Source organism: Ochotona princeps, chromosome 13, assembly GCF_030435755.1.
Source record: "Ochotona princeps isolate mOchPri1 chromosome 13, mOchPri1.hap1, whole genome shotgun sequence".
Classification (NCBI taxonomy): domain Eukaryota; kingdom Metazoa; phylum Chordata; class Mammalia; order Lagomorpha; family Ochotonidae; genus Ochotona; species Ochotona princeps.
The window spans coordinates 5,549,302-5,566,786 of NC_080844.1; the positions used below are offsets into that span (position 1 = coordinate 5,549,302).

At 54.3% G+C, this 17,485-nt stretch overlaps 1 protein-coding gene across 1 annotated transcript; it reads left to right on the forward strand.

The window, feature by feature from the left end:
- The first annotated feature begins 1,510 nt into the window (after positions 1-1,510).
- On the forward strand, positions 1,511-17,012 carry TMEM72 (transmembrane protein 72). Its single transcript, XM_004598659.2, has 5 exons — positions 1,511-1,709; positions 11,184-11,250; positions 13,544-13,615; positions 15,096-15,235; positions 16,531-17,012. Exons 1-5 carry the CDS (start codon positions 1,640-1,642, stop codon positions 17,010-17,012), a joined length of 831 nt encoding a protein of 276 aa, XP_004598716.2. The 5' UTR covers positions 1,511-1,639.
- Positions 17,013-17,485: the final 473 nt, after the last annotated feature.

The window sequence follows — 17,485 nt, forward strand, 5'->3', positions numbered from 1 at the left end:
ACTCCCTGCTAATGTGCCTGGGAAAGCAGTGGAGGATGGCCCAAGTGCTTGGGTCCCTGCACCCCACAAGGGAGACCCAGAAGGAGCTCCTGGTTCCTGGATTTGGCTGGCCAGCCCCCAATGATTGCAGCTATCTGGAGGGCGAGGGGGGTGGTAAAACAGCAGTTGGAAGATCTCAATTCAACTTTCACTCTTAGTCTCACTCCTACTCTTGCTCTCACTTTCTCTCCTCTGTAACTCTGCCTACCAAGCCTATACAAAATAGATCTTGAAAATAAGAGGCCCCCAAAACCGAGATTTAGGGCAAGGGGTATGCCGTGTTAAGCAGGACTTGTCAAAGCTTAGGAAGGCCGGAACTGATTGACTACAAATAAACACAGCCTACTCACGCAAGCAGCAAATGTGTCACTATGTCACATCGTGACCTTGAAGCTCACTTGAGCGCAACAATTCTGAAACCCTGGCAAGGGAGGGCATACTAAACGTCAACAGTGGTCGACAGAATGCCGTAAGCCTTAGCCAAACTGAAAGAAAAAACAATTAACAGCCAAAGCATCTTTCCATGATAAAAAGAACAGAGAGAAGAAAGGCATGACTGACAAGCGTCTCTCATTAAGGTTTTGGATTTTTCCCCTTATCTGAATGGCCCATCCCACAGGAATAAGGGGGTCAAAGATTGCTCCCAAAATATCTGCTGGGGGAAGGGAGAGATTAAATGTTGCTTCTCCTTTATCTGTTATTTCAGTGAGCAACTGGGGACTTCATGGGAGCTCATCTCAAAGCAAAGTTGGGGATCCGACTTCTCAGCACAGCTCTGGGGCCCTGACGTCCCCCAGGAAGTCACCAATCCGGCCTCCCAGGCTACTAGGGATCATGGAACCCCTGGGCTCCCTCAGGGTCACCCAGTGAATGGCTGACACAAGCAACTCCCCTCCCAAAGATTCCTGGGAATCTCCCACATCCGGTGTTTGGGATGCAGATGGGGCCAGCACACCTGCTCCTAGCCCCCAAATCTACCACAGACCTGAAAGCTCCCTGATCCATCCTGAACTGGGACAGCCAGGCTTGCAATGCGTTTCCCAAACTGTAGCTGCTGGTGATTTAAAGACACATTGCTCCCTCCTCTACACACACACACACACACACACACACACACACACACACAGAGGCATGGGCACCACCATCTCCTGCAGAAAAGGACTGTCCAGGTCCCCTGCAGGTGTGGCTTGCGGCTCACTGCCTCGCCAGGAAGGGCCTGGGCTTGCTGCTCATTTAGTTCCCTCCTCCCATCCAGAGAAGGTTTATTGCCAGCTTGGAACTGCCTGCAGGCCAGCCCTGATCGGCCAGAGACAGGCTGAGGCTGCTGGCAGGCGAGCAGAGCGTTCTTCCAAGGTAATGATTAAGCTGAGCATCCGGCAAGGACACAGACCGTGGACTGGGAAGGTGAGCCCTGTTCACACCTGGGCCAGGCTGCAGTGGCCAGGACTGGTTTGGGAAAGCAGGGCCTGGGGGCCCCGGGGAGGGAGGTGGCCCTGAGCCGGCAGACACGGCCTCCTGCCGGCACAAGGACACCGGGAGCATCTCAGAGCCAAAGCCCCTGCTGTTTGCCTCACTGGGACTCTGCCCTCATCCGGGCACCATGAAGCTGCCAGCGTTCTGGACTGGGCTGGAATACACCTGCCGGCTCCTGGGCATCATCACAGCTGCAGGTAAGAGCCCGGCTACCAGCTGTGTCCCCTGTGCTTAGACAACAGCTGACAGGGATGCCTGGCCATGGGAGCCAGTGGGCACATCTGTCCGATTCCCTGTGTCCTTTAGTTTCTCTTTGCAAGAGAAATGCAGGTGCATTGGGGTGAGTCTAAGGCAGGTGTGATGGAGTGAGCCTCAGGCCTGGTGCCGAAGCTCTACTTGGCAAAATGACCTTCCCTTGGGGGTCTTCCCCTACTCCTAGGAGGTGTGGTACATTGGGGGTGGGGACTGTGGGTGGAGGCCACGTAGGTATAGGATTCAATATCCCTACTGCACGGCTATGAAAATGGTCAGCTGAACTTCCCCAAATCACAGCCCTCTCACTTGGAGAGTGAACCCTCGGGCACAGAACCACTCTGCTGAGGAGCAGAGGGACAGACTGAGCCAGTCAGGATTCAGAAATTATAATCTCCCTCCATGAACCAGCAGCCCGAGAGCAAACCAGGCTGCCCTGTTGTGGGCTCACGACTGGAGTCCACTCTGGGTATGGGGACTGGAAGTAGCTCCCTGAGCTGGGACCCCGGAACCCAGCTAGATGACTTGGCTGATGGACAGGTAGGCCAGTGTCATCCTGAGCCTTGCCTATCCACGTGTCCAGCCCCTGTGACCCCGGCAAAGCTAGGACCTGTGTTTGAGAACATGAGCAGGCAGGCTGCTGCATCCTTAACTCTGGACCTTCAGACAAGAGACACATACTGCCCATCAAAGCATTTCTCAGCTTCTTGACCTGCATGGTCCTTGCCATGTAGGAAAGGTCCCAGCTAAAACTCAGCCCAGCCCCAGCAGAGCACCCAGCCGTGGGCTTGTACTTGCTGACCTGTATGATGGCCGCAGGGGCCAACTGAACTGGGAGAACACCGTTGCAGGAGCTGAGCCCAGCTCAGCAGAACTGAGGGGGAAGGCATCAGGGCAGAAACCCATCTACTCCAACCTGCTGTGAGAGCTCATGAGCTCAGGGAAGGTGTGGATCCCTCTACAGCAAGCAGGCCAGACCTGGCCCCCATGAACCAAAGTCAGAAGGGCTGTCGTCCGTGGTCAGATCCCACCCCACCTGTGGTGAGACATGGCAGCAACTGAGCCCAAGCAGACACGATGACCTTGCTCAAGGTCACACTGCAGGTCAGAGGAATTTCAGGCCTGCAGCCCTGGTCCCTGGGTTTTCCCAAAGGCCAGCTGGACTCTGTGTCCCACTGCAGGAAGCCCAGCCCAGCTGGCAACAGGACAGTCTCCCAACTGCTGTGCTGAGCGAACCTACTCCAGTCTCCTTTAGAATCCATCCGTCAGGGAATGACTGTCAGATCCCCCAACAGTCCACAGAGCAAGGACAAAAGCTCTAAGCAGATACCCAAGGCTGGGGGCAGGGTCCTGGTCTACGCTGGCTTGCTCTGTATCCGCACCACTTTTGCAAGCTTCAGTTGCACATAAGCAATGTGCGTCCCATGGCTGATGGCCTGGCCGAACTCCATCCAGGGCCGGGGCCGTCCAGAGTTCCTGTTCTCAACGCAGCAGCTCAAGACAGTTTAACGGGCTGATGCATCTGCACCAGTGGCAAGGCCTGCATCAGTGCCCGCATGCCAGCAGCTCCTCTTAAACACTGCATTCATCTCTGCACGCAGCACTGCTGGTAAGGCTGAGGCTGCGTCTCCTCCTGCTTGGTTCTCCTGCGGAAGCCTGGCTGAAAACAGGCCCCAAGTTGCCCACTAATGGACCAGCTTTCAAGTAATCCTGCTTGGGTTTTCTTCTGGCAGCCAGGGGGGGATGCCACGCCTCGGGCAGGTCTCATGTTACCTGCGGCATCTCTGAAATGCTGGCCCCTCTCCAGCGCCTGAGATTTACAAATTCCTTCCTCCACTAAGCTTCTTTTCTTGGAAATCTGCAGAAGCAGAGGGGGCATTGTGGTTGGAGAGGAAAGAGGACTGGAAGCAGAGGCTGCCCCTTTGTAGGTACCCTGGGGCTCCTCACCCTCCTGTAGGGTCTGTCAAGGCTGGGAGGGCACTGCTACTGCAAAGAACCTGGAAGCTTGCCTGCAGGGGTCAGGCAGCTCCTCCCTCGGTGGGACTGAGGCACCAAGGCCACCAGAACACGAGTGTTTCACTCCATGCTATGGTCATAGCAAGCCTGTGTTACACTGTCCTCTCTGTCCAGCTTCCTGGTATAGAGCCTCCTCAGGGCGTCCAGTAGTCCCCCATCCTCGATATATATAGTTCCACACAAGTGGTTCTGAGCACAGAACCTTGCAGCTACCACATGGTGATAAGCAGGTCAAGGACAAACTACACCCAGCTGCACGGAATCCAGAACTAGAAGATTCTCTTCCTCTGAGGCCATCATTCAGTTTCCAGTCCCCACGGCTCCCCCATCCACTGCCACTCTTACACTGGCCTCACTGCATCACTCGCACGGCCAGGGAAGGCATTAGGGTATGTGTGCGTGTGTACATTCATGCACATGTGTTCGTATGTGTGTTCTTGTATGGGTAGCTGTGTGATCATGTGTGTGGGTATGCACACATATAACTTCTCAGTGCCTGCGTGGCTGAGCTGCAGACACGCCGAGCAGCAACACCCAGAGCTTGAGCATCCAGCAAACTCCCTATGCAGCTGCAGCAGAGCCTGCCTGGCCATCTCTCAGAACAGTAGGCCCTGCTCCCTGGTCTCCAAGCCGAGGTATCCTGCGTGAGCCCTGGTGGATGCTCGCAGGAAGGCCCTGGGAAGTGTGAGTGTCCCGCTGAGTCCTGGCTGTGCACCCTGGGCTGTGCTGTGTGCTGTAAAGGCAACTTCTCACACATCCTCCTGACTGTTCCTGCACACCTGCCCCCCCCAAGGGCATCCTCAGATGCGCTCACCGAGAGAGGCACGCCACTCTGTGTCTCACAGCCAGGAAGCAGGATGCAAGGAGTCCAGCCCATGCCTCCACTTGGCCTGCTGCCAAAAATCAGGGTTCCAGAGCACGGCTTTCGGTGACCCCAAGCCACAGAGGCCCTATCAGGACTGCCCCTCTTTCTGTCTCCACATCCCTGCCCCTAGATCGTCCTGGCTGTGCACAGGCTCAGGCAGGCAGGGTTCAGCAGGGACAGATATGGCTGCAAGGGAGTAAGCGTCCTAAATACTTTCTGAGTCCTGAAACTCTGTTTACCCAAGAGTGGTCACCAATTCTTTACCCCACGCCACCTTGAGCACCCCAGGCCAAACCTGCTTCTGGCTGCCATTTGGGCTTGTAGATATGCGCACAGTCCCTGTCGGGCATGGTGCCAGTGAGACACAGTCCCCGTTGGGCATGGTGCCAGTGGGACCGTCTGTCCAGACCTGCATGCTTGGCCAACAGCAATGCTTAGAGATGTTGCCTTCCTGTGTCCTGCAAGGATGGGGTTGTGCGGCATAATCCCATTCTACCGATGGGGAATCTGAGGCTCAGATGTTGAGGGCCCCACAGATAGGAGTCTGCTACGGGAACACCACTCTGCCCAAACACACAGCAATGATGCAACACCTCCTAAGGCACGCTGACAATTGAGCCAACTGGGAGATGAGGTGGGGGCAGAGCCAGAGCCCTTTGGTCAGTGGTGACCGTTCCCCACATCATACGCTGGGGCCCAACCACTAGGGTTTCATTCTGTTCCCAGTGTTTGACCCATGAGCACCTGTTTCCTGCCAAGCGAACACAGTCACAGCACCACAGCCCCGTTCCTGGCCATGCATTGCTCCCATGGAGAGCTGGCAGGGCCAGGAAGAATTCCAACCCCAGATGTTCTCATTACTTTTTAAAGACTTCAAGACTGGAGCCAGCAAAGGCATGTTTTGACCTTGGTCCTAAACAACACCTTCAAGGCAAGGCACACTTGTGCCATAGCTGCCTGGGGCCCTCCAAGCTCATTTAAATGTGTGTCCCCAGACGGGCTGCCTCCTGCCACTCAAAAGGCATCATGGACGTTAACCTCTCTGAGGGTGATTTATAACCCCAGTAAAAAAAAGCCATCACATCTGCCCAGTGAATACAGGCTGGTGCCCTCCCGGGTCTGATCCAGTGAGTCAGTAGGACCCGCCTCCCTCTGCTCTGCCCCTCTCTCTCCCCACCCCCACAGGAAGAAAACAGGGTTTTGGGTCAGCCATTTCTCTCTGGACTTCTCTGTGACCTGGTCTCTCTTCTTCAGATTAGAACAAGAGCCCTCCTGGGGGTCGTCGCTCAGCCAGGACTGGCAGTAGACACATGGATAAAGAAGGCCAGAGTTGTTCTCCTGGAGGGCACACAGGCTGATGGGGGAGGCAAGACTAACCAGAAAACACATTTTCCGGCCCTGAGCACCACAGCAGTGCGTGCAAGGGTGTGTGTCACCCACAAGGCACGCTAGCTAAGCTCTTCAAACCTCAGTTTCCCAGCCTGAGGAATGGGTACATCTACCCTCAGCATGATGAGGTAGCAATGAAGTCAAGATGACAGCAGTACATGGGAGGCCAGGCGCCTTGTTCCCCATACCCAGGGTACACAGAATGACTGAGAGCTCTTCCCACAGGATGGAAGGCCAGAGGGAAGGAGTTTAGAACGCAGCCTCCAAGGCTGGAGACGGACTGCTTCTCAAGGGAGTGTGAGCTGCTGTGGCCGTTGCGGCCACTTGAGGTGTGAATCAATGGATGGAAGATCTTCCTCTCTGTCTCTCCTCCTCTCTGTGTATCTGATATATCTATATAGATATATCTATATCTATATAGATATAGATATATCCCCATGTGTTGTCAACTACCTAGGTTTTGGACAAACTCAAACATTCTTCTATGACAAAAACTATCAGCAAAGAGGTAGCAGAGAAAACTTCTCACCCTAAATCGAACATTGCCAAAATAAGAAAAAAAAAAAGAAAGAAAGAAAGAAAGAAAGAGAGAGAGAGAAAGAAAGAAAGAAAGAAAGAAAGAAAGAAAGAAAGAAAGAAAGAAAGAAAGAAAAAGAAAGAAAAGGAAAGAGACAGTTACTTGCAAAGTAATAGATCAGGGGCCAGCTAGCTCAGTGGTATAGCCAGCTAACCCTCCACCTGCAACACCAACATCCAATGTGAGTACCAGTAGTTCTACCCCTGGATGCGCCACTTCTGATACAGCTGCCTGCTAATGCACCTGGGAAAGCAGCAGAAAATGGCCCAGATCCTTGGATCCCCACACCCATGTGAGAGATTCAAAAGAAGCGCCTGGCTCCCAGCTTTGAACCAGCCTGGCTCTGGCTGAGATTGAAATTTGAGGAGTAACCTGGAGGATGGAACATTTGTGTGTGCGTGTGTGTGTGTGTGTGTGTGTATCTCAACTTGTAATTCTTTCAAATAAAAATAATTCTTTTTTTTTTACTTGAAAAAGTTAAAAAAATCACAACAACTAATAAAAGGTCTAGCCATTTTGCAAGAGAAACATAAATATGTAACAATCAATTGCATTTCCACATAATGTCAACGATCAAAAAAGGAAAAAAATTAAATGACTTACAATGGCATCAAATGATGAAATCCATAGGGACAAATATGAGAAAACGTTTAAATAAAACTTGTACACTGGATACTAAAATGAGCATGATAAATGAGTTCTGATGAACGCAGAGATAAATCCTATTCATGATCACAAGACTTAATATTATTGAAATTTTCCTTATAGCAGATTTGCAATCTCAGTCAAAAATCTCAGAACTTTTTTAATTGATAGGTTGATTATAAAGGTCACATGGAAATGCAGAAGTTTTAATGTGACCAAAGCAATTTTGAAGATAAAAAAGAATATTAACGTCATCTGATGTTAACTTGGCCTGGCACAACAGTTCAGTGGCTAAATCCTCGCCTTACATGTGCCGGGATCCCATATGAGCACTGATGTGTGTCTCGGCTGATCCACTTCCCGTCCAGCTCCCTGCTTATGGGAAGGCAGTCGAGGACGGTCCAAGGCTTTGGAACCCTGCATTCGTGTGGGAGACCCAGAAGCTGCTCCTGGCTCCTGGCTTCAGTTGGCCTCTTGAGGAATGGACCAGCAGATGGAAGGTCTTTGTGTCTCTCCTTCTCTCTAAATCTCTCTTCCCAATTAAAAAAATAAAATCCTAAAAAACTCAACAAACTACAGAATTCAAAACAGTGCAGTGCCAGCCCAAGGAAAGACAAGTAGATTAATAGGACAGAGTAGAGCCCAAAACTGACCTAGATATACATCAACTGGGCTTTGATACAAGTAAATAAGCAATAATTTAGTCAACAAATTATACTGGAACTATCAAATAGGTATTGACCAAAATCAATGTGTCTGTACCTTCAACCATATACCAAAAACGTAAAATGTGACTCCAAGCAGACTAAAGCAGAAATACAAAGTCCAAAGCTAATCGACAGTAAGATACAATTCGATAATAGGGCCCCGGCACGGTGGTCGAGCAACTAAAGTCCTCGCCTTGAACATGCCAGGATCTCATATGAGCACTGGTTCTAATCCCGGCAGCCCCACTTCCCATCCAGCTCCCTGCCTGTGGCCTGAAAAAGCATAAAGGATGGCCCAACGCCTTGGGATCCTGCACCCCTGTGGGAGACCTGGAGGAAGTTCCTGGCTCCTGGAAAGCACAAATCAAAACCGCTTTAGAATGACTTAAAATTACACAGAAGTATCAGAAAAGACAGGAACTCCTCCTACACTACCAGCAGGAATTCAAAATAGTACAGTCACAGATTCTTAGTAAGTTAAGCTTCCAGCCGTACAGTGTGACCCAGCCTGGATAAAAGACAGTCTCTTCAATGAGCAATGCTGGGAAAACTGGGTCTTTGCATGTACAAGTATGAAGCAAGACCCCTATCTTACACCTTATACAAAATCAAATCACTTGGGGGCATGGTGCTGTAACCCATTCATCGTCTGCCTGGGATACCAGTATCCCCTATAGGCACTGCTAGTTCATGTCCCGGCCACTTCATTGCCAATACGATTCCCTGATAATGGCCTGGGAAAGCAGCAGAGGATTGTCCGAGTGCTTGGGTCCCTTCACCCGTGTGGAAGACATGCAAGAAGCTCCTGGCTCCTGGCTTCAGACCAGCTAATCTCTGACTATTGTAGCCATTTAGGAAGCAAATCAGCACACTGAAGCACTCTCTCTCTCTCTCTCTCTCTCTCTCTCTCTCTCTCTCCCCCCTCTTTGTAAAGAAAATCTTTTTTAAAAAATCAATTCACCATGGGTCAAGCATCTAAATCTAAAATATGCTATCACCAATTACCAGAGGAAACTCTGCAAAATATTGACCTGGGCAAAGACTTCTCAGAAGACTCCAGAAATACAGGTGATAAAAGCAAAAACAGACAACCGGGAAGACATCAAGCTAAGAAGCTTCTGCGCTGCCAACAAAGTGAAGACTCAACCAACAGAATGGGAGAAAATATTTGTAAACTATACTTCTGTCTCCCCAAGAGAAAAGACAGCAGTGATCCTACGACAATTACATATGAGAGTTCCTAGTAGTTGTATTTGCAACAACCAACAGCCAGAAAGCAATGCAGTGCCCGTCATCTGGCCGGTAACAAACACACAGGCACATCAGTCCATTGAAACACTGCTCAGCAACCAAGAGGATCTGCATTCACCCTAGCACAGCAGAGGCACGAGTGAGCCGGCTGGTACTGCAGCCCGCCTCCTGTACGCACCTGCCGTTGGCAGGACAGCGTCCCATTGCCCAAAGCAAGTCATGCCGCTGAACGTGGAGGACATGCAGGATGTGGGAAACAGATGTGACCTCCATGCAAGGGACGAAGGATGTGGATACTGAAAAGGAGGATGGTCTGGGGGTATCACTGCCATTTATCATGATTCTTCCACAAAGCAAACTCCACTCTTCGGGTAGCCAACTTCAGTCTACAATTCACGTTCAGAGAGCCCGGTAGGGGATGGATGCAGTATTCTGTCTTCGAGAAATTCTTCTGCAACAGACTTGCAAGAGTGAATGCCCCATTCTGAATTCTCTATTTGTCCAGGAACTTCTACTATAAAATCGTCGGTCCTTTCTCACGTTCTCTCTTGTGTGCCACCTGAACAGACCTCCACGCACATCTGCCATTAGAAGCAGCAAAACTTTTCTGAGTGCCCAGAAGCCAGTTTGTGGCAACCACTTGCAGCGCTCCTATGGTGTTAGACATGGAGCGATGGTACTTATCACTCTCATTGTTAGATCTAGGAGCAGAAGCCATGAAGCATTCCCGGCCCTTGGCATCCGTCTGCTGGATCCTGGAGAGCCAGGGAGCAGCAGACCCAGCAGCACACGTAAGGATGAAGAGAGGGGATAAACACAGGGGGCAAGTTAGGACAAATGAACTGCTCATCTGGCATCCAGGAAGCCCAGGACCAAAGCCCAGCTCAGTGTGGTAGTCTTTATGAGGCAAAATCAAGCAATGAACTTCATGGCTAAATCCTCACCTTGCAGGCTCCAGGATCCCTTGGAGTGCTAGCTCATGTCCCAGCTGCTCTGTTTTCTTTCCAGCTCCCTGTTTATTGCCTGAAAAAGCACCTTAGGATGGCCTGAAGCCTTGTGACCATGCACCCATGTGGGAGATCTGGAAGAAGTCCCTGGCTCTGGCTTCAGATTAGCTCGGCTCCAGCTATTATGGCCATCTGTGGAGCAAACCGGCAGATGGAAGATCTTTGTCTCTCCTTCTCTCTGTAAATCTTTGCAATAAAAATTTTAAAAATCTCTTTTAAAAAACAAAAGCATCCAAACAACCCAGCAATGCGGTCTGAACAGACAAGTCTAGAAAGGTGTCCCTGAGGGTAGCTTGATGCTGGATGGATGGGAGGGCAGGGCAGAGGACAGCCCAGCTGAGCAGAGCACAGAGGGTGGCCATGCATCGCTGCGCTCAAGGCAATGACCTGGGAGCGTGCTATGCCACTGCTGAGTCGACGAGTGAGAACCAGACTGCCAGAAGGCTAGGGGCTGGACAAGCAGCAGGCACCTGTTGAGGGGCAGGTCACCCTCTCAGCCAAGCCCTGGGTCCAGACACACATCACACAGGGGCCTGGCCAATGGCGAGGGCAGCCTCGCAGGCACCAAGCAGTGGCTGTGAAATCAGCCTGCACGGGCACACTCAGGGGCTAATAAGGCCTGCTTTATCTCTTTCTAATATGAGAGCTCAGCTGTTAATGTGTATGAAATGGAGAGATGATTGGATGGATGGGTGGGTGGGTGAGTGGTTGAGTGGACAAGTGGAGGGGAAGGATGTGTGGATGGATGATAAATGGACTAGTGAGTGGATGGCTGGACAGTGAACTGATGGTCTCAGAAACAACTGGGTCAGAAGACCTTCGGGGCTCTGTCTGGGGCCTCCAGGACCAACATAGGAAGCTCTGTGCCCACTTACACCTGCCAGAAGCTACCCTCAGCAGGGCAGCTTGGTGGTGGGGGAAGCACCTGGACCGACTCTTGTCTCTCTTCTCACCCTGCATAGTGTTGATCGGCGTGGGCACCGAGACTTTCTTTCAGGGGCAGTACAAAAGCCTGGCCTTCTATCTGCTGTGAGTATGTGCATGGGGGCCTCCCTCCCTGCTTGCCTGCGGGTTCTGCTCCAGCTCCCCCTCTAGCTGTAGGCTTAGGCTAAGCTAGAGCCACCCCTTCTTCAAGCTAAACACATCTTATCCCACGGAGGAAAGCATCAAGCGACTTTTAAGACAGCCCTTGGTTTGGGTGGGCCATTCATAAATGAGCCAATAATCCTTCTATCCACTCACTCAACCACCAATGCATTTATGAACCTATCTGCCTACCCAACCATCCATCCATCAATCCATCTCTCTCCATCCATCAATACGTTCATCCACCCATCCATCTTCACCTACCTATTCCCTCCACTCAAACCCTCACTCACCTATCCCTCCACACAACCTTCCTCTATCCATCCATGTGTCCTCTCTTGTGCTCACTCACCCACCCAACCATCCATGCATCCACTCAACCAACTCTCCGCAAACATCAACTTAGCCCTTCTCTGAGAATGATGTAAAGGAGGTCAGACTGGTACCTATCTGAACTGCCCTCCACAGGCCAAGCACAGCTACGTAGTTTGCACCGTGTCCTTAACTGTCACAGCCCTGCAGGGCACCTGAATGTCTGACTTAGTTTTGCACGCATCGAGCAGACATCACCAAGCTTATGAGCAGCAGAGCCCAGATCTGAACCCAGTACTCTTTATTTCTCTTGAAAGTCTCTCCATGGTTTTCTGCAAACCCCCGGTGGGAAGATCATCCCGTGAGGTGGTGCTCAAGGGAGTCCCTGCAAGCTGAGAACCAGTGTGTCTGTGGCCCCATGCCGAGAGGCTGCTTGGAGGAAACTCCAGCCACCCAGAACCCCAGGAGCTGAAGCAGTTCTGAGACAGGAAGCAGCGCTTGACGTCTGGCCAGGCTGCCTTGTAGATGTCCAGCCCTGCCTGCCTGCCTCCTACCTGTCTGGCAGGTCTCCCAGCTGCGTTTCCCCCCTCTCCGTCCTTGCATGTCACCTCCACTCCCTGCCTCAGGGTTCTGCTGGCCTCCATAGCTCACACTCAGCTTTCCCCCACTAGCGGTGTGCACTCACCGACCTCCCAGGCACCAGCCCCTGCTCTCATCCCTTCTTGTGCAACTGCCATGCCACCTCCTGGCCTCCGTGACAGCCAGGGACCGCTGCCTCTGATTCAGACTCCCAGCATGGCGTGGCCTGCAAGCTGTTGTGCTGCTCATGTGGGCAATACCATGCCTGGCTCTACTTGCAGGCACTCTGCACCAGGGGGAGCCTGCCAAGCCTAGAGCTTCTTGGGCTGCGTAGGACTCCTTCTGCCTCTGCACATCCCATCCATCCTTCTGACCTGGTCTGGCTTCTGTGCACCTCTTGGGAACCCAGATGCAGTCCTGGGCATTCCCCCCTATACAAAGACTAAGTTGCCAGGCCAGACCCGTGGCAAGGCCATGCCAACAGCTTGCTGCCCAGGCCCTGTCCTTTTCTGACCGCTCTGTCCCTGTCTTAGGGGACCTTGTGCCCATGGAATCACTCCATGTGCCCCTCGCCATGCACGGGTTCATGTTTTCTAAACCCCAAAGGATCAGTAACCACTGCCTGCCCTGTCCGTCCCTCCCTGCCGCTCACTAGCTCCAGAAAGGAAATCTGAATGGGTCACTGTGCTTCTCAAGCCCGTCCCCCTCTTCCACAGGATACAGAAATAGGCAAGGTTGGGCCTGTCGCAGTAGCCTAACAGCTGAAGTCATTGCCTTGCATGCACCAGGATCCCCTATGGGCGCCAGTTCTAATCCCGGCAGTCCCGCTTCCCATCCAGCTCCCTGCTTGTGGCCTGGGAAAGCAGTCGAGTATGGCCCAAAGCCTTGGGACCCTGCACCCACATGGGAGACCCAGATGAAGCTCCTGGCTCCTGGCTTTGGATTGGCTCAGTTCCAGCCATTGCAGTCGCTTGGAGAGTGAATCAACAGACAGAAGATCTTTCTCTCTGTCTCTCCTCTTCTCTGTATACCCGACTTTGCAATAAAAACAAATAAATTTTTAAAAGGAAAAAGAAATAAGCAAGGTTGGTGAGCGGTAAGCAGAGGGAAGCACCTGCCAGGGTACACACACGGGGAGCTGGCTGAGGGTTAGCTCCCCTACTGCCTGCAGCTCCTTCTTCACCTCCACCCAGCCTCCAGCCCTTCCAGCTTGTGGCTTGGTCCTGCCGCAGCCCTGGCCTCAGGGCAGCTCTGGCTGGCCACGCACCATCCAGGAGGCCAAGGTGCAGAGGGCAGGCGGCCTCAGGAAAACACAGAGATCAGCCTCTCCCGTCTCCACCTCCAGGTTTATCGGAGCCGCCACGGCCCTGTGCGAAGGCACCTACTTTGTGGCTCAGCTGCTGGCCATCTGCTTCCAGTAAGTAGCCCCCCTCCAGTGGGGTCCCCTCCACCACTACCCAGCCCCAGGTGCCCCCGATCCCTGTCCCTCACGGACACTTCGGCTGGGTGTGCCCTGCTTCCCACGCAGCCACCTTAGCAAGTTGCAATCCTCAGCTCAAGCATGAACCTCAGCCGCTAACCACATGAACAGACAGGCGCATCCACCCCAGGATCCCCCAGGAAAGTCCAGTCCCCATGTTACCCCCTACCCTGACATTCCCTGGAAACAGCTGGGTACTGAGTATCCTGAATCCAGGTCGGCCTACCCCTTGGGGTGACAGGGAAGGGCCAATCCTGAAGGAGCAAGCCAAGCCCCCCGGGTGAACTGGCTCGGCCTCCTGCAGGACCCCAGAACAAGTTGGGAGCTGGAGCCCAGGCTTCACGGGGTGTTGTGAGGTCCCCATGGCCACCCAGCTGGTGAAGACTATGTGAGAATTGTCACCAGCGTGGCCAACAGCAGGAGCCTCGGCTTGGTCCAAATTGATCCAAGACAGAAAGGGCTACCTGTCCCTGAACTTATCAAGGCCACCGGCCACCTCCCCACCTCTTCCTTTGTGACAACGTCCTCTTCCAATGTCAGGATGTAAGATCAGGATTAGAACAACATTCCACCTGCTCACGCCTGCCTTGCACCCACATGCGTGTGCGCGCTCACACACACACGCACTCTCACACAGATGCGCTGTGTACACACATACACATACATGAACAAACGCATGCACACACAGGAGTGACCACATGACCACGAGAGGGCACCAGCGATTCACGATGGCCTACATCTGGGCCATGTCTGCAGTCCACCAGGGGGCACTGCTCTCTCAAAGTCCTGGACAGACCAGCGTGGAGTCATCCCTGCTCTAGGCTAGTTAAGAACAAGGAAGAGAAATGTCGGAAGAAGGCTCTTTCCGCTCTGGAATCCAGAGGCCCTAGCCCTGAAGAATCCTACTGTACAGCCAGCTCCTAGCAGGCCCAGTGCTGTCCCTGTGTGTCTATTAGGAAAGGAGCCGCTGTGGGCCAATGTTTGGCCGGTGCTGAAGGACACAGCTGTACTCCTGCCTGCTGGTCCACATGGCTGGGCCCCTAACTGGCCGGCCAGGTGGTTCTGCTCAGCAGCAGACTTCCCAGCGGGTCCTGGGGTTCCTGTTTCCTCATCCCCTCTCACAGCATCCTGAGAGCGCTTCACTTCCTCCCCCACCCCATGCTCCCCACACCTGCTCCTCCACGCCCACCCATCCCCCGCCTCTCCCCAGGCAAACAGCCCAGCCTCCTAACTGTGCAGCAGCCTGCAGCAGGGAACGCCCTCCTCACTGGGCCTCCCCGACTCCCAACCCATGCTGTAAGCCCGGCAGCCTGGAGCCTACCTGAAACACCCCCACAGCAGGGCCCCCTTGACCCCAGCCCTGTGGTGGGGGCTTTCCTGCGATGGTCCCTCCTGACTCTCGACTCCCTCCCACCAGGTGCCAGCCAGGGTCCCTGGCGCACAGAGCGAAGGAGAAAGCCCACTGGCTGGGCTGCTTTCAGAAGTTCCTGGCCTACATGCTGCTCTCCGTCGCCTGCTTCCTGCACCCTGTCCTGGTCTGGCACGTGACCATCCCAGGTAGGACCCCCGGCAGGGAGCGCAGGCCCCACTCCAGCAGGCAGGGCTGCTGCAGGAGTGGCTCTCATGGTCCCTGCCGGCCCTGCCGCCCTTTCCTGCCCAGATCTGGGGCCCAGGACCCTGTCCAGCTGGAGCACACGGCAGGGCCTCCCTCCTTTCAGCACACACTCTCCAGGACCCGGGGGGCGGTGGAAAGCCGGCTTTCACCCTTGCAGGACATATGTGGTCCAGGCTTTCCCAGGATGCTCGCTGCCCAAACCCTGTGTGGGTCCTCAGTACCTACCCTCTCAGGTCCAAACTCATCAGCCGGATTGAAAAGGCAACCTAGGCAGTCCCCACATCAAGTCTCAGCACCCCTCCCACCACCCCAGCCAGCGTACCCGATTTCTCATCGTAGAGCCAGGAGCATGGGGCTCACTTGGCTGTGTGTGTGCTGTTGTCTTGTGTCCTGCTTTGTTCTCCTGGTGCCCTCCCTTTCTTTCCGTCTCTCGAAATGCCCCCTCCTCATATTCCCTGGCCTGTCCACTAAGAACACTGGGAAGCCAGCCTCACCTGGAAGGGGACTGAATTGGGAGACAGCTCCCCCACTCTCCTGCCTTCTGCTCAATGCACCTGCCACAAACCCTCTCCTGGGACTCTCGAGCAAGGTCCTTCTGGGAGGAGGCCAGAGTCCACTGTGCCCTCCAGTCCCTGGGTGGCGAGGCTCACATGGGAGGCTGCGGTGTCTGCAAGTGCACTTTGCCTCTGAATGGAAATGAACTCTCGGGGGCAGCCAGTGTCTCTGCAGTGAGGAGGCCAATTGGAGATGAGGATGGGGCCAGCAACATCACCCAGGCAGGGACGGGGAGTATGGAGAAGGGTCCCCCATTGCTAGGGATGCAGGATCAGGGAAGGAAGCCCCGTCTGGCAATGACGATCCAGGGAGCAGTACGGAGTGTGTGGGAGATTAGTCCCACCCATTTCCACCCCCAGGTTTATTGGAGCTACCACGGTCCTGTGCAAGCCAAACCCAACCCACAGTTCTCAGAAGGAAGCCAGAGAGTGGTGGTTGAGGGGAGGGAGGCAAGAGCAGCCTGACTGGCCATCGGCTGGGAGTGGACCTGAGTAGAGGACTCTCAGAGGCCAAAATGCTCAGCTCCAGGACAGCCCGAGGGCTTCTGCCCTGCACCGTGGCCAGGCTGGAGGGGGGGCGCGGTGCTCAGGCTCCTGAGCGCACCCACCCTGCAGAAGAGCGGGCCTGTACGGCCTCCTCTTTCCCTCCACAGCCACAGCTGACCACCCGGCCTCTCTTCCAGGCTCCATGCTCATCATCACGGCCGCAGCCTACTTCCTGTTGAGCAAGCGGAAGAAGAGTAAAACCGCTGCAGAGGCGCCGGCCCCCACGGAACAGTACACGGACCCCTCGAGCAGCGCCATGAGCACCACAGGCTCCGGCGCTACGGAGCAGACCTACACCTTCCATGAGGCCCTCAAGGAAGGGCCGGGCTCCCTCTTCAGCCACATGAAGAGCATCTTAAAGGGGACCAGGAAGCCCAGTGCGCTGCAGCGCCCCAGCGCTCTCACGGAACTGGCGCTGCGGCCCGCTGACTCCATGGCCACGAAGAAGCAGGTGCACTTTGAAGACCGCGTGGTCCACATCCACCCGTCCCTCGCCGACAGGCTGGAGGGAGGCGGCGACAGTGAATCGGAGGAGACCACCTCCGACACCACCCCCATCATCCCTCCTCCGCAGGCCCCGCACTTGCTGTCCTCATTCTCAGCCACTGGCCTGTTCTGAGCCACTCAGCCCCGAGGAGTTGGCACAGATGGACAGTACTGCCTGCAGCTTGCCAGTACTCTTAGGAAGTTGGAATCCTTAGAGTAAACCAGACACGGTGACAGGGCCTCTGGGGACACGGGGGGGGGGGGGGGGGTAGCAGGCCAGCCGATCTAGACAGGCTTCCAAGGAGGTGCAGTGGAGGCCTGGGTCGCTTGGAACAGGTGCCCAGTCCTCCCTCCTGGCCATGGTAAACATGGGAGGGTGAATCCTGTGCTGTCTCCAGGCAGCCCAACACTCCCAATCAGCACGAAGCTGTAAGCGCGCCTGCCTCCGCCCTACGGCAGACAGGGCATGGCGCCGCAGCCGGAGCTGCCCCTGCTCCTGACCTAGGGGCAGCAGCCGAGCAGAGCAGGCGGTGTGGCCTACATTCCCTGCGTGCTGCCCCAGGGCTGCACAGAGACGCACAGATGACAGAGGCGCTCCGGAAGACA